Raw genomic sequence first — 16,619 nt, forward strand, 5'->3', positions numbered from 1 at the left:
GAGCAGGTTTTTCTCCGTCCTAAATCCGCAAGAGCCGACCACGCAAGAAGGCGTCTCTTCGTTCATCGCTTCATCCACGGGGTCGCTGATGTTTTGCGGCGCCCGCTAGCGGCCGCCAACGTCCCTACAAGTCGGAAGCTCGAGACTTGCCTCGGGGAAATCCGCGCACGCGCCTTCTCGCTCTCCCGTCGCACTCGACGCACTCCAATTTTTTGGTATTTATTGATGTATTTTTGATTTTGACTGTGGCACAGCCGCGCGCAAATGCCCCCCGCGGTCAACTTTGGTTGACGCGACGATTTGGGAGGTCGACGCCGGACATGAAGAAGGTCGACGATGAAGTCCGGTAAGACGCCAGAAAAGAAATCCGCGCGTTGCTCAACTTTGCTCGCTAAGTGGGGACGAAAAACGTCTTGGGAAGGAGCGAACGGGACGTGTCAACGTTTTGTTTCTCGATTGGATGAAGATGAAGAAGAAGAAGAAGAAGAAAAAAAAAAAAAACCCCGAGTTTTGTTTCAGGCTTCAAACGTTGAAACAGGTCACTGGTAACAAACGCGAGGCCCGAGGGCTCAATCTGTTTCACCAAATCTTTTTCGAATTTTTTTTTCTGAGCCAATCTACTACTTCATGTTTCTTGCTGAATGGATTTGTTTCTTTCATTTCTGTGGGACGTCTGTACAAATAACCCACAAAAAAAAAAAAAAATTTAACAGCAGTTACATGCATTTTATTTTTTCATCAAAGCTCTTCAGGCAAATTGAATAATAATTGGTTAGCATTATTGCCCCCCCCCCCATGACAAATTCAGTTAGTTGTTAATGTTGTTAGTCATCATCATCATTATCATCATCATCACGGCCAACACGAACTATTAGCTGGATGACCCCGACAAAAAAATTTCCACTGTAGGTCAGCATCAGCGTGGCAACTTTTAAGACTTGGAAGCTTCATTTGGACTCTGAAGGTTCCGCTTCGTCCTTCAAGCTTCTCTGCAAGTTGAGATCGGAATTTGAGAATCATTCCAAATGTCAGAACCTTTCGGCCGGCCGCCATTTGTTTCATCTCCTTCTGTGTCTCCTCAGGCACGCAGAAGCCACCGCTGGCCCCGAAACCCAAACTGTCCCCGCTCCAGCCGGGGGCGCCGTCGGACCGGTCTCTCGGCTCCTCGCACAAGGTGAAACCCAGGCTGGCGCCCAAACCCGACCTCTCCGAGCTAAACTCCAAACCCGTCGCTTCGAAGATCCCGTCGAATGCTGTCGGCAAATCCCCACCGGAGCCAAACTGGGATCGTATTCTTCCCGTTTGTCTGTGCAGCCAGCAAAACTGCCGCTGCGTCCGTGACAGTCACGTGAACGGAACTTTGCAGCAGGTCAAAGGCCCGCAAAACGGAAAGACCGCATCTCCGGAGAGAAAGGCTGACCGCGCGAAACGAGCAATCGCACACGCGTCAACTCTCAACGGCCGCCTCGAAAACCGTCGAGCTCCCCGAGGGACTTCGCCTGCTCTCGGGGTTCGAGTTGGGCGTGAGATAACCCAGGACCGCGCCGCGCCTGTTCCGGAAGCGGACGCAAATGTCTCTGAGCAAAAACAACAGCCGGTCATCCCAAGGAAGCCCAGCCCAGTCCCGGTGCCACGGAGACTCAAAACCACCTGGCTGGCCCACCAGGAAAAGGCGGAGGACGAGACTCTGATCCAGGAAGGGCGGAGGAGAGTCCAAGAGTTGAAGGTGTCATCCGAGGGGAAAGGCGTCACTTTGACTGCCGCTGGGAAAGGAGCGTCGCCGGCCCCCACGCCCAGGAAAAAGTCTCACCTGGTCACAAGTCCCGCTCCCTCGCCGCTCCAAAACAACCTGGATGAAGAAGAAGACCTGGGCTGCGACGTCAACGCCGGCCAAACGGAAATGGAGCAATCCGTCGACGAGGAGGGCGAGGGCGAGGCGAGGCGAACCTCCGACCGAGACGGCAGAGATTCCAGTTTGCGCTCCTGCGGTCCCGACCACCCTAACGACGGAGCACCCGAGCTGGTTCCAAGAAGCAACAGCCCCACGGCGTGGCTGAAGAAGACCCAATCGCTCGAGGTGGAAGAAGACCTGAAATCAGGAGCCAGTGTGGAAAACCAGACGACCGTCACCAGAGATCTTCCTCCGCTTCCGGGAAACCGGAGCAGAACGGCCACACGGAGACCCGGATCCTTCTCCGCCGCCGACTCTGTCTGCTCCCAGGGAGCGAGGAAATCTTTCAGGAAGCGTCTGGATCTGAGGCTCTCCGCCATGATGCTGTCAAAGGTCACGGCCAAAGGATCCCAGACCGCAGAATCCGGCCAGCGGGACGGACCGCAAAATGTCCGCGGTGCTCTCGGGGCGGGAGGCGGGTTCTCTCGCCCTCTGGTCGGACTGGAACAAAGCGTAGACGGAGACGAGCGGGACCTCGACTACGAGAACATTTGCCACTACGAGGAGGTGTCGGACTACGAGAACGTCTACTTTGGTGGCTCGGAGGGTTCAGGCACCACCTGGCAGAGTTTGGACGACGACGGCGGCGGAATTTACGAGTATCCTGAGGCGTATTTGTCCCCGGACGAAAACGCTGACGACGACGACGATGGGTATGTCAGCCGTTTTTTTTTTCCCCCCACTTATTTGTCTCTGACACGTCTACGTAATCCGCTCATCAAATGAAAACGCTAACACGGGGTCCCGAGTCCACGACCGGGTTCGTGAGGACTTTGACGGGAAACGCACGGAAATTGTGCAAGTCGTGATTCTTCTGAAGTTGTTTACCGTTAACACACGTTTATTTTTTTAGGGCTACCGCATTTTGCTCTGCCAATATGGATTTCCTTCGTGATGACTGCTGCAAATTTTCAGGAACATTTGGAAAATACGATAGCGGACCAAAAAAAAAAACCCCCAAAGTTTCTTTCCCGTTAACGGACAGATTGTGCGAAAATGACGTGGCGCAAAATATTTCGCTCGGGCAGCAAATGTGTGCCGATCGGCCGGAAACGCAACGCAAAAAAAAGGCGTCACGCCGACGCCGCCGCCGCCCTCGGGGCTGGCGTTCCTGTTTGGGGAGTTTGGCGCCTTTGCCTTTTTCAAATCCGGCTTCAGACAGACAATAACGGCGGGTGTGCTGACTTCCAAATGATGATGATGATGATGAATTATTATGGGTGGGTGGCACCATTGTCAAGTCGTGATCGGAATTCCAAGTTTTGTTTTTCGGTGAAAAATATAAAAGTAACAATGCGCTGTTGCACATTATTACACCGTTTCAAGACATTTGACTTGTTCCTAAAATAAAGAAATCACTTTTTCACAAGAAAAAAAAAAAAAAGAGCGCCACCTTCTGGCTGATGCTGCACCTCGGTCGGAGAGGCTGAACGTCCCCCACGTGTCAGATCTTGTTCCACTTTTGGAAGACCCCCCCCCCCTCCCCCATTCCAAGCAATTTTTTGGGGTGCCCCCCCCCCACCCCCCCACCCCGGATTGCAGTGATTGAGTTCTGAGACAAAACCTGAAATTACAGTTTCAATTTGTCCCACAGTGAAAAAAAAGCCAGTAAACGCCACATACAAGTTGATTCCGACGACGTTTTCGCCAGTTGTTAAGATGGAAATCCAAATTTTTTTGTGTCCGCCCCTCTCCGATACGGAAATAACATCCGCTGTGGTTTGTGTGTGTGCTTTGCCGGCCGGGGTTCGAACAGAAGTTCTGCGGACGAAGACGCGTCGGACGCCGACTTCACGCCGCCTTTCTCGGACGAAGACGACTGGTCGCTCTCAAGTCACGACGACGTCGCGCACTCGGAGGAAAACGCGGTGAGCCAAACAAAACGGATGCAAATTCAGGTCAAAATCCGGACTTCCTTCCGTTGTGCGTGCGTTGGCCACCTGGGGGCAGCGCACTACAAACATACTGCAATAATGGGTTATTTTTTTTGCAGAGGATGAAGAATATATGCCTACAAGTATTGTTGTTTGTATAGGTGTCAATGGAGCATTTGTATTGAAATATTTATCATTTGAACGGGGAAAACAAACGCGGTGTCGGTTAGCCCGTCTGTGGCGTTTTGCGTTGTTTGTCAGCGTTAGGCTGAGCAGTCTGGTTTTCTTTGTTTTTCTTTGTCGAAGTCGGGTTGCGATGAAGCACTCGGGTCAACCGTGTTGTTCTGAAAGATGCTTATGGGAAAAAAAAGTTGGATGACAGAAATGAGCAGGGAAGTTATGTAATTATTAAAAAAAAATAATAATAATAATAATGGTGGTATTTTTCCGTAAGCAAAGGTGGGGAAAAAAAAAGTACGTGAAAAGCTTCTAGGACTGGTTGTTTTTATGAAAAGCTTGGTCGTCATGATCCATTTTTGACAAACAAATCTTTTCTAAAGATGCAAACGAGCGTGTATTCAACTTTTTTTTGTTTGTTTTTTTTTTTTGGGGGGGGGGCGATAGCTGCAAAGCGGCCCCCGCATGAGCAAGAGCCATCACGTCGCCACTGAGATTATGACCTCTGAGAAAGTGTAAGAAGATTTTCCTTTCTTTTCAGCATATTTTCCATATCTGTGACGTTTGTCTTTCATGTGGCTTCTCAGGTTCGTCGACGTCCTGAAGCTGCTTCACGTGGTAAGCGACCTTTCACCTTTGCGCCAAATCAACGCTGGCGAATATTTCTCTCTTCGATACATTTGAAGGGCTCGGCTTGCGAGACGTATTCAAAATTAGGCCGAGCGCTCGATTCCAAACTTGACGTCCGTGCAGGCGCTCCACAAACGCTCACATTTGTAGAGCAACAATTCAAAAGCCACATTTTTTTCTTTCATCTCGATAGTGAATAGTGCGGGGGAAAAAATGAGGCAATTTGAATACTGCGATTTGTTGGCCACGGTCGCCGTTGATACGACATGAGAAGAGTCCCGAGGAGCTGTTGTAGACCACCGCTCACCCTCAGATGCTCACATGCACTCTAACCGGCCAATGATGTCACTTACAAGGAAGGCCACGCCCCTTGATAACTATTTTTATCCATAAAAAAACATGTGAAAGTAGGGTGAAACAGATAAATATTTGAATTAATTTCAACGGGGGGGGAATTGATTTGATTTGAAATAAATTGTGTGTTAATTCATGAGCTGGTTCATGGAGCAAATTTGAAGTCGTCAGTCAAGCGACGCCAGCTTCTGACGTCTCTCGTGAGGCCACACCCCTCAAAGGCACACATGCAACACGCAAATAGTACGGCACACGCAGCCATTTTCTTGACATTCTTTATTCTGATTGGATACAACACGGTACGTTTTCGTTTCGCTTGGTTTTTCTTCACTCGTTCACTGCCTCGGACGTTTATGCTCGTCAAACGGAATCCGACCGTTTGCTTGCCACGGTGTGATAGTTTGCAAGTACGTTTTTCAACGGAAGGGAGTTCCGCCGAAATTCCGATTTGCAACCCGCCATCAAAATGAAAGTATGCTTGTTGACGGAAGTGTTGCTGCGTCACTTTGGGTTTGAGATCAGCGCAGCGTTCAGCGGGAAGGTCAAGACTGAAGTGTGAATCTCGGCTTGTCGCCTCCATCATGAGCGAGGCAAATATGCCAAGCTGGAAGTGGAACAGGTTTTGGCAGAGGATCTTTGTAAGCTGAGTAAGCGTCGAAAGTGCGTCGCAATCGTGGGCGGCGACGACGACGCGTGAGAGGGCGTGGCTGACCCGGTTCCTCGCAGTTTTATCATCTCGACAACGACCTTTCAACTTGGACTCGCTCAAAGCGCGGAATGAGCTTTAGGGACAAATTACTTCCGGTACTCATGGTGGCGCCGTGTCGGCGTTTGTTTTGGATCCCGCTGTGACCACCTTTTGATTTGGCTCAATTCGGGTCTCCACACCTGAGCAAATAAAATCAAGTGCGCTTGAATTCATGCCTCATATTTGGGTGTTTGTGCGGCCGTCCGTGTCCCCCGGCCCGGGACTACGTTTAGGCCGGCTTCAAAACCTCCTGAAGGGTTTCCCGCAAATGTTTCCTCGCGCTTTGTCGCCGTCGTTTCAAAGTCGGCCCGACCTCTGACGACCCCTCGCAGGGAGACAAAAGGCAGCTGATCCGAAGGACAATTTTACTTTTGTGACGCCTCAAACCTGTCTGGAAATTCCGACTGACGAGGAGAAACGTCTTTGGCGGTGAAGGTGTTGAGCGCGTTTCTTTTTTTTTCCGTGTAGTGTAAATCTGTTATTAGATGACAACATTTGAGAGTTTCGGTCTTACAAGCCAAAAAGTGTTGACGTCCGTTTCAATGTAAGATAAAGTCCCAACGGCATCTTGGGGGAAAATTTCAGCGCGCAATTTGCTACCAATACTTTTGAGGGTTCGTTACTCGTAACGGCAGCCGACGGGGTGGAAGGTTCTTGCTCGGGAGACGAGACATCGACACGACACTGAGCCACTTGTTTTTTATTATGATGAAGTATCAGGACTTGTACTCGAGTACATGGGATGCGTACTTTTGCCGCCCGTGCCAATGTGACGTTTGTCTGCTTTTCAAACGTTTTCCAACCGAGCAAAAGCGCCGCAGCCAACCTTGCACAAACTTAAGCAACAAAACTTTCATTTCCTCTCCTGAAATATTTTGCCTCCGCGTCGGCGGTCACGCGAGCGGACGTCGGTCCGGCCCGCAGAAGGGAAGTTGGCGGCGGAAACCGAGTCCGGCAAAACGGTGGCACCGTGGTATCGGTCGGGGCAACGTGACGTGATCGGCTGACCGAACGGTTGGCTTATCTGACCAGATTGGGGCCGTGCAATATTTTGGTTGGGGGGGGGGGGGGGGGTCCTTATCGATGTACGAACTGTGCGCGTCACATCTGCTGTTGACCACTAGTGGCCGCTCGTGCTTCAGACGTTGACACGCTTGCGGGTGATTGTGCAAACTGTTCAAAATTGCTCAAGGATTCGGCCTCATTTGCACAAAAAAATCCCCCCCAAATAATAATTGTATCAGCGTTCCACGACACGGCTCACCTTTCGCTGCTCGGTGACTCTCCGTGTTATGTTTTTTTTTTTTAGGTTTTCTCTCTGCGGTCGCAAATGTGCTTTTCACGTACTCGGCAAATAAACGTGATTGTGAACTTAAAAACAAAAAGCAAAAATAGAAAAATGAACCCACGGAAATAAGCCCAGCCATATCTTTATGACTCAAACTCTCAGAATTTGATTTCTTGGCCAAGTTATGGAACAACACACAAGGAATTTGTCTCCCTCCGGCAGTTGTGCAATTACGGATCTCCTTTATTTCTACTTCCCCTTTTTTTATATCTAGTTCCCATGACACAGGGAAACAATTTGAAACCAATTTTCCAATGAGTTTGAGCTTTCTGCTGACCAAAACTAAAATGCCAGCAAGTCGTTCTAGCGGATTCATTTTGGACCACGTGGCGACTTGTTTGCGCAAAATTCAAATGTGCGCCCAACTCCCAAGTTCCAAACGCTCAATATTTGCGTACAGAAAGTTGGCATAGTAGGAATTTGGAGGATTTTCTCACTTAGCGTTTCCTTTTTAGTTTTCACATCTTGTAACTATTCCGCCTAAGTGGGAATTCAATAATCCCTCTCCGAATCCCCCCCCCCGCGTCCCAACTATAAACGGGTGTTCACAGCAGAACTGGTCCCTCGGTCGGGTTCCGTTGGCTTTGGGTCTCACGAGATTAGCCGGCTCACGTTGCGCTGATCTTACTTTTGATTTCATGTGGGAGTTTCCCGCAGGCGTCAAGATTTGGTCGCGCATTCCGCTTTGTTTTTATCTCATCAATGTTTTGTCGTATTTGATCACGGGCCATGATTGTTGTTTTCCTGTGAGGGAGCCACTAAATGGTGGTGATGATGATGCGCTTGTTACCGTGTGGACCGCAGGACTTCCGGGACGCCGTGGCCAAAGCCTCTCGCCAAAGCGACAAAGCCGTGATCGAGGACGGCGTCCTCAACCAGATCTTGTACTACCTCCCGCAGCTCTACCAACTCAACCGGGATTTGCTGCGAGAGCTGCGCAGTCGACTGGCCAAATGGTAACGCGCCATTTTCGGGTCTTTTCCGACAGCCGCGCGTCAATCCATCGGCGGCAGACCACGCTGGGGGGGGGTCATCGTTGCGACTGCAGAAGAAAAAAAAGTATGCATCCGACCGTGTAAAAGAAAATAGTTTGAGACGCCACCGATTTGCGACGGTGCGGTTGCCGTCTGCTGTCGAACACGCTGGCCGAGCCACGCCCCCCTTCAAGTGTCGCTCAACGAATGTGGGTTAGGGTTAGGGTTAATGTGGGAGGAAAGCGGAGTGCCCACCCGGAGAAAATCCAGCCAAGAAACGGGGAGAACACGCAAATTCGAACCCGGGTCCTCAGAACTGTGAGGCCAGCGCTTTACCGACTCGCACTACTTACTGTAGAAAATACAGACTCACATTTTACAGTGGAGTAGAGAAAAAAAATACCTAAAAAAAAAAAGTTTTGCAATGGCTAATGTCACATTCAAAATTGTGCAGTGAAGCGCTCCTTTTTTTTTTTTTTTTTGTTTTTTTTAAATCTCCAGAGAGAAACTGTATGTAAATCGTTGGTTCTGGTCAATTTGCATTTATCATTTGTCTTTGTTTTCCCACTGCAGCTGTCGTTTTGTTCCCGTTTCTATTTTCTTTTTGTTTCTGTTCACTTCTCTTCTCTCGTCGGTCAGGGACGAAAAGGAGCAGGTGGCCGACATCTTTGTGAAGAAAGGGCCGTACCTGAAGATGTACTCCGCGTACATCCGGCAGTTCGACAAGAATGTGGCCCTACTGGAAGAGCACAGCAAGAAGAACGCCGCCTTCGCCGGCGTCGTGCGACAATTCGAGGTGACGACGGCCGGCCCGCCCCCTTTCTTCGGGGAGGGGAACCGGGCCGCTCCGATTGCCGTCCTGTCGCTCGATGTTTCATATGTACAAATTCAGCTTATAGATTTTTTGTTTTGTTTTGTTTCGCGCAGGACCGTCGATGAAATGTTTGCAGCTGAAAAAGTTGCTGTGATTTATTTATTTTTTTTGTTTGTTTTTGTCGTTGTAATTTGTTGTTTGTTTTCCGGTTGTCTCCAGGCCAGTCCACGTTGTGCCAACCTGGCTCTGAAGCACTACCTCCTAAAACCCGTCCAAAGGATTCCTCAGTACCAGCTCCTGTTCAGAGGTGGCGCCACATGCGCTTTTCTTCTTCTTCTTCTTCTTTGCATCCTACACTCTCGCAAATCATTTGTCAGTGTCTGTAGAGGCAAAAAACTCGAGACAAACAAACTCCAAAATATCGACAACACTTTTGAGGGCAGCTCACAATCCTTTCCAGGAACTTCGCAATTTTTCTCTTGTGTAAATTCCAGCCTCAAAATGTCTTCTTCACCAAGCTGTGAGCTAAAATAAACATTTTAACGTTCAAACATGAAAAAGGTGCACACATTTGAAGGCAAGTGCATCGTAGCATCTCAATTTTTCAAGATGATGGATCGGTCATGACTTTTTTTTTTTGTCTTGTTTTTATATATATATATATATATATATATATATATCACATTATTAATTGTCCCACAAGTGTAAAATGAAGTCAACTGTTAAAAAAAAAAAAAAGGTAGTTTAACTTTGGTGACCAATTGAGTCCTCTTGTGTTTTTCTTCTTCTTCTTCTTCTCTCCTCACGTTCTTTCTTTTGCAATTAAAAGGTGGACAATTTTGTGCTACTTTTTCTGCCAATCATGAGCCGTTCAACGCGCGCTGCGATCGACCGACATCCAAAACGACATCTCCGGAACCTTCCCGTGAAAACGGAACCGTGCTCGTGGCGTTCGTCGCTCTTATCATAATCTTCATGAAGCCATTTGTGGGCAGGGTGTCCATTTTTGTGCCTTATTGAGACGAAAGTCTCCTAACAGGCCACAATCGAGGAAATAAGACTTGTTTTTCATTGATGGTTACTGATTTATAATCTCGTCCCAAAAATGGGACGCTGCCCGCGAGAGGGTACTTGGGTTTCCCTAGGAGATCGTCCCAAAAACCAGAATCGGAATCGGATTAAAACACTTCAATATTTTGACATAGTGAAGGATATAACGCGTGAAATTCATGATGTCCCAAAAATGGAACGCTGCCCACGAATGGGTGAATGTTTTGGCTCTCAGGAAGTGACGCCACATCGGTGAGCCGTTTCTTGGTTCTTTGCAGACTATCTGAAGAATCTGTCCGAAGACTCTGCCGACTACAAGGACACGCAAGGTAAAGAAAGTCCGGAGATTGGGCTCAGACGCCACGCGTAACGCCGACGTTTTTGCTCCGTTCAGCCGCCCTCGCCGTCGTCGAAGAGGTCGCGAGTCACGCCAACGACATCATGAAGCAAGGGGTGAGAGGTCGTCGGCCTTCCGCCCGTGCAGCGGAAATACTGTACGGTCCTGCCTTGAGGTGCCGTCAAACCGGACTGGCTTCGAGCGCGGTCCGGTCCCCGAATGAAGGCCAAGAAGCTGGGAAGCAGCCGAAATAAATGTGATGACGCCCCAAAATTGCCAAATTGATGAATGCCAGGCTGCCAATATTTGATTTGGAAACCAAGTCCACTGATGAATGGCATTTCCGTTGTTGTTCGGAATTGAACGAAAGCGGCACCCCAAGGCGCCGCCGAGCGCGAGCGCAAAGACGGCCGTCGCCGAGTCTCGTCTTTTCTTCCCTACAAGGACAACTTCCAGAAACTGATGGAGGTCCAGTGCAGGCTGAGCGGCCGTCACGAGATCGTCGGGCCCGGCCGGGTGAGCCGCTCGCGCCCGCGACAGAACGCCGGCGGTGGGAATCAACCGGGTCCCGTTTTGTTTTTTTGTGCCAGATCTTCCTGAAGGAGGGCGTCCTCAACAAGCTGTCCCGGAAAGTCATGCAGCCCAGAATGTTCTTCCTGGTACGCTTTGCTTTCTCTTTTCAGCCTGATCCGTAGCGGCGTCTTCGCCGCTGGCGCTAGATTGTCAGAACGCCAAAGTCCAGGCCGGGGGGGCCGCGAAGGCAAATTGTGTGCATGTTGACTTCTGTGAAAATTGCCACCGAAATCTTTCATTGTTGTATATCATAAATGACAAGATTGAGAGGTTATAAGCAAAAGTTCTCCATCCATCCGTTTTCTCGCAATGGGTGGGAATCGATCCCACGCACCACTTTAAGTCACGTGACTCGAAGCCAGTTCGGCCCTCTGAGGGAAACGGTAACTAAAATGTGGCCCGTGACAAAAATGACTTTGACACCCTGCGGTCAGAGCGTCTGCCTCGCGGTTCTTAGGCCGCGGGTTCAAATCCCGGGCCAAGAATCCCCTCAAAGTGTAGTAACGCAAGCTGGCCGTCGCCCCTCAAATTGTCTTGCTGCCCATTTTGTCCTTCAGTTCAACGACACCCTGCTGTACACCACGCCCGTTCAGTCGGGTCAGTACAAGTGGAACAACTTGCTGTCTCTGGCGGGGATGAAGGTGAGAAGGCCTCGTCTTTGTCCGCTAAGCCTTTTTTGACCGCGACGACCGTGACAGGTGAGCAAACCGAGCCCGGAGGCCCACCAGAACGAGTTCACCATCGAGAGCGTGGAGCGCTCCTTCATTCTCTCTGCCAGGTAAATCGGCGGCGCAGGAAAGGAAATTGCTCAAGTTGCCTCAAAACGACGACGACCGCTTCCGTGCAGTTCGCCAGCCGAGAGAGACGAGTGGCTGGAGGCCCTCTCCGCCGCCGTCGGCGATTACACCAAGAAAAAGATCAGCTTCATATCCGGAAAATCCTTCCAAGAGGTGAGCGGATGGCCGCCAAAAATGGCCGGAGTCCGCCGGAGGCGCTCATTTTCCCCACATCCAAAATCTTCAGCTCCAACTGAGCGGCGACGACGCTCCTCTGGGCAGCAAAGCGCCGATCTGGATCCCGGACCCGCGCGCCACCATGTGCATGATCTGCACCTGCGAGTTCACTCTGACGTGGAGGCGGCACCACTGTCGGGCCTGCGGCAAGGCGAGCCGCGCCCCGCACATGATGACGACGACGGGGTCGAACGCCGACGCCTTTGCTGGCTCGGCCCACGGCGGGGAGGCTGCCTCTCAATGCCGTCGGCCGGGGGGTCGCGGCTAGGAACCGAGCCGGACCGCGCGCAGCCCAAATCCGGGGTTAAACCCTCCAAACAATCGTCAATAAGCGGCCATTTTTGAGTCAGATCATCCATTTTTTAGTTTGATGAAAATGAAGAAAGGCGCAACGGTGGATCAACTGGGAAAGCGTCGGCCTCACGGTTCTGAGTTCGTTTCCGGCCCCGCCTGTGTAGAATTTGTTCTGTTCTCCCCGTTTCTTGGGTGGCTTTCCTCCCACATCCCCAAAACGCGCAACATTAATTGGACACTCGAAATTGCCCCGTCTCAGTGTGATTGTGAGTGCAATTGGCTGGCGACCAGTTCGGGGTGTACCCCGCCCGCCTCCTGCCCGTTGACAGCTGGGATAAACTCCTTATGAGGATGAGTGGCTGGATGGATGGATGGAAAATTAGAGAATAAATGGGAAGATTTTTTGGGTGGCAAAAGGGTAAAGATTAGGGAAAAAAAAAAAAGGGGGGGGGGCATTTTTGGAGCGGTTAGATGCCAAATGACAAATATGCGGGTGTCCGATGTCTGGAAACGATCGCCAAAAGGTGCTCACGTCGCAATTCAGAGCACAACAGGAGCAAAAAAAAAAAAAAAACTACAGCATTGCAATCAAATCGATCTTCAGCGCCAGAATCGATCACGAATGCAAAAAAAAAACCAAAAAAAAGTCGAAGCGCTGGTCGGCGCTGCAGAAGAAGGTTTCTCTTCACCGACTTTATTTTTATTTTTCACTGCTTTTGTTTGATTGGCTGATTTTTTTGGGGTGGCAACAGGTGGTGTGCCAATCCTGTTCGTCCAACAAGCAAAGCCTCGAGTACCTCAAGAACCAGTTTGCAAGAGTGTGTGACCAGTGCGACGCTGTGCTGCGGGAAAAAAGAGGTATAAGCCCCCCCCCACCCCCCCAACGGTGACCTCGATCCTGACCCGTCCCGCCTTTTCTTCTCTGCGTGACGCAGGCGAAGAAGACCCCCCCGCCGGTGGGGCAGTTCCCAAAGCCTCCTCCTTTGCGTTCTCCCGCAAACACAAGCGGATCCCGGCGGCGCTCAAAGAGGTGCAAATCCCGCCCGGCTTCGGCCATCTTTGAATCCTCGAGCAAGGCGTGGCCGTCTTTTGTCAGGTGTCGGCCAGCACGGGCGAGTCCTCCATGAGTGGCTATTTGCAGAGGTCCAAGGGCAAAAAGAAGGCCAAGCGCTTGTGGTTTGTCGTCAAAGACAAAGTTCTCTACACCTACGCCGCCAGCGAGGTGGGCGACGCGCCGCCGAGCCCACGTCTCACCCCGGCACAATTTGCGCATTTTGCCCGCGGGGGAAAAACACAAAATCGGATAGCGATGGATGGGAATCGCTCGGAATTGTCCAAATTTGACAAATATCGGATAGCTGCTTATCACGACTGCAGGGGGCACACATCAGACACACTGTGAACGTTCCACACTTCAAAAGCTCATAAAGGACATTTTGTAAAAGCGGCAGGCCATCGTATAACATCGCTTTGAGGAGACGAAACGAAGATTGTCCAATTAAGAGGCACTGCGTGCTTGCTTCACGTCGCTCCCAGTTAAAGTCCACAAACAAACAACAGGCCTGCTAGCTTAATGCTAATCCATCATGGCAAACTGCATAAATGGGCTAAGAGAAATTAGCATCAACCTCACGCCAATTAGCATCAGCCTTACAGTCACGATAAATACTGGAACAGACGAGAAGCAGCAACACACGCAGACAGACAGAGCCCGCGACAGCCATTCTCACGATCTTCTATTTTAACTGACGGGGTCGTCCTCTGTCTTGAATCGCCGCAAGTTACACCGGATCTGTTCCGGTCCAGCTCGGGGACTACATTTGGACTTGCCGAAATGAGGTGGGGCGGGGTCGCATCAAAATCTGCAATCCGTCCAAGGAGTAAATGAGCGTCCAAAAATTGGACATTGCGCACTCGCGCCGACCGTGTAAATCCAGCTGATCTGTTCTTTTTTTTTTTTTTTCTCCTGATCGGCGGTGCAGGACGTCGCCGCCTTGGAGAGTCAACCGCTTTTAGGCTTCGTCCTGAAAGTGGACTCGGCGCAAATGTTACACTTCAAGCTTTACCACAAAAACACGCTGTACTACAATTTCAAAGCGGACGACGCCCGAACGGCCCAAAGGTAAAAAAAAAAACCCAAATACAAACGACCGCCGCTTGCCCACTAACGCTCGGCGCTTCCGCAAACCGCGCTGACCTGAACTTGCGCTTGACAGGTGGATCGAGACCTTCCGACAGTCGGCGGTACTTTAGTGGCCCGTGTGGGCGACTTTTGCTTTTTCGCCCTTTTTTTGGGAAGTGCCGACTTTGGGCGAGAGGAAGGGGCCTCGCCCTCGACCGCTCGCGGCCCACGCAGGACCGAACAAACCGTTCACAGCGACGAGTCTTCGGCGGACCGAGCCTGGCGTGGTTTTGCCCACCTGGGAGGAAACCCGAGCACCCGAAGAAAAGCCGCGGTCCTCGGGACCGTGGGGCATAGGTGCCAACCGCCTTTCCTTTCGGGAGCCCAGAACGGTCCACCATCTTGAACGATTGAACTTTCTAACTCTGCCCGTGATGAAAATCCACTTTCTTGCAGTTTTGAGGTCACTTGTCCGAAAACCTCCCGGTCCGATCCCCCGCTGACTTTTCTCATTCATAAATGACGAAGCTTCCATTATTAGTTGCTTTTTGACGGACCAGCTTTAAATATGAATAGTAAGTCAAGCACTGAACGTCAACGTACGTAAAATCGCTCGCCACACGTCTTGTGCAAATGAAAAAAAAAAAAAAAAAACGCTTTACAGGACTACGCGTCCTCTCGTTGAAATTAAAAAAAAAAAAAAATTCACTGATGGTGTAGCGCTACACACGCGTGGGATCGATTCCCGCTCAGCGATGGTGTCGACATCTGCCCTGCGACCAGTTCGTCTTTCGCCCGAAGCTAGCTGGCGTAGGCTACATCTTTGCTGCGACCCTTGTGAGGATAAGCAGCTCAGAAAATGACATGACATTTTTCCATCTCAGGTGTGAATGATATGCAGGTCATTCGCTAACCTTTGCACGGATGAATTTTTTCACTTCCGCTCGAAAGTCTGAAAACGTGAGAGAACTTTGCAACATTATCGTCACATTTTGCCCGACTCTCCAAAAAAGAACATCTCAGCGATTCGGACCCGTCGGGCCTTATCGTACTCGAAGAATGCCCGCGTTGCACTTCTTCTCTCAGAGGTGACCAATCGTCTGATTGGTCCTGCATTTTGCGAGTGGATACTCTGCCGAGTGGTCCGATTTAAAAAAAAAAAAAAAAAAATGCATTCACAGAAAATAGAAGAGTAAAAAAAGAAAATAAACACTAAAACAGAACACGAAAATTTGATGTAAGAAGCGGCGAGGTTGCTAGCAAATGATGACTTTTAGCTTTGTTTTGTTTTTTTAAGAGAGAAAACCCGAGCTCTCTCGAAAACGCAAAGATGTCTGGCGAGTTCCGGAACAAAACACATTTGCTCACAAAAGGAGTTTTCATCGTGCTCGGTCGGACATTCTGACGCGACGATGAGCCGAAACGCAAAGTCGGGTCGACCCATTTCGTGTCGGAGCGCAACAATGAGATGAAACCGCAAACCGGGACAACAAAGCGAAGGAAGCCGATAAGAAAATGACGTGATCAAAAAAAGAAATCAAAACCCCACGGAAGAAAATCGACAGGCCGGAAAAGAAACCGCCAGTGACGAAAAACAGCTGAGAAAAGACAAAACACCGCCAAGAAGGAAGAAAAGAAATTGTAAAAAATGCGTAAAGCAAAAAAAAAAAAAAAACTGTTGAAGAAAACCAACAGCAAAAAAGATCAAATTACAAGAAATGGGAAAGAAAGCATCAATGATGAAAAGCAAAAAAAAAAAAAGGGAAAAAGCCAACATAGACAAAGAAAAAAAAAAATCAACAGAAAGAGGAAAAGTTAGAAGAGGGGAAAACGAGAGAAATCAATTTGAAGAAAGCAATCGTGGGGGAAACGTCACAGGGACAAAAAAAACGCGACTGAGTGACATCAAAATTGAAATAAAGGCTCACCAGGGGAAAAGATCCCAAAGGGGATTTGCCATTTGGATTTTAACCAAATCGGGAAGGAAATATAAATAAGGTTGGACCAGGACTTAAACCGAAATTGGAGGATGGATGGAGGTTGGCACGCCAAATTTGGGGAATTGGAAGACAATAAGACCAAAACAAATCAAATCAAATCAATTCTAAGGAAAAGAAAACGAGAAAAATACCACTGACTGTACAGTACATGTACTTACCCGCCTTGTCAGTGTCTTCTTTGGCCACCAGGGGGCAACGTGGCACCAGACAATAGAAATCCGCACTTGCTTCGTCGTCACCTGCCGCCTTCAACCACTAGAGGGCAATACAGCTAAGCACATTTTATAAGAACAAATCTTACCTTCTTCATACTGTCCATCCATCCATTTTCTTTTGCCGCTTATCCTCAAGAGGGTCGCA

At 49.7% G+C, this 16,619-nt stretch overlaps 1 protein-coding gene across 8 annotated transcripts; it reads left to right on the plus strand.

Annotated features, from left to right (window-relative positions):
• The first annotated feature begins 68 nt into the window (after nt 1-68).
• On the plus strand, nt 69-15,945 carry LOC133512696 (FYVE, RhoGEF and PH domain-containing protein 6-like). Of its 8 annotated transcripts, none has more exons than XM_061842559.1 (21): nt 73-346; nt 1,083-2,604; nt 3,711-3,819; nt 4,450-4,517; nt 4,590-4,620; nt 7,887-8,038; nt 8,696-8,852; nt 9,090-9,177; nt 10,199-10,249; nt 10,315-10,373; nt 10,702-10,773; nt 10,848-10,916; nt 11,388-11,471; nt 11,529-11,608; nt 11,678-11,780; nt 11,854-11,994; nt 12,890-12,995; nt 13,073-13,167; nt 13,234-13,359; nt 14,120-14,259; nt 14,354-15,945. In XM_061842559.1, the coding sequence occupies exons 1-21, from the start codon at nt 337-339 to the stop codon at nt 14,388-14,390; spliced, it is 3,300 nt and encodes a 1,099-aa protein (XP_061698543.1). In that variant the 5' UTR covers nt 73-336; the 3' UTR covers nt 14,391-15,945. The 8 variants fall into 8 exon arrangements, with proteins under 8 accessions (XP_061698549.1, XP_061698546.1, XP_061698545.1 ...); XM_061842558.1 differs by having other exon boundaries at nt 74-346; nt 3,708-3,819; XM_061842560.1 differs by lacking the exon at nt 13,234-13,359 and having other exon boundaries at nt 3,708-3,819.
• The last annotated feature ends 674 nt before the right edge of the window (nt 15,946-16,619 follow it).

Source organism: Syngnathoides biaculeatus, chromosome 14, assembly GCF_019802595.1.
Source record: "Syngnathoides biaculeatus isolate LvHL_M chromosome 14, ASM1980259v1, whole genome shotgun sequence".
Lineage (NCBI taxonomy): Eukaryota > Metazoa > Chordata > Actinopteri > Syngnathiformes > Syngnathidae > Syngnathoides > Syngnathoides biaculeatus.

Bases quoted from the DNA above. Each gene is read 5' to 3' on its own strand.
- LOC133512696 (XM_061842558.1), top strand. The intron at 8,853-9,089 runs GTGACGACGGCC...GGTTGTCTCCAG, and splicing joins GCGTCGTGCGACAATTCGAG to GCCAGTCCACGTTGTGCCAA. The intron at 9,178-10,198 runs GTGGCGCCACAT...GGTTCTTTGCAG, and splicing joins GTACCAGCTCCTGTTCAGAG to ACTATCTGAAGAATCTGTCC.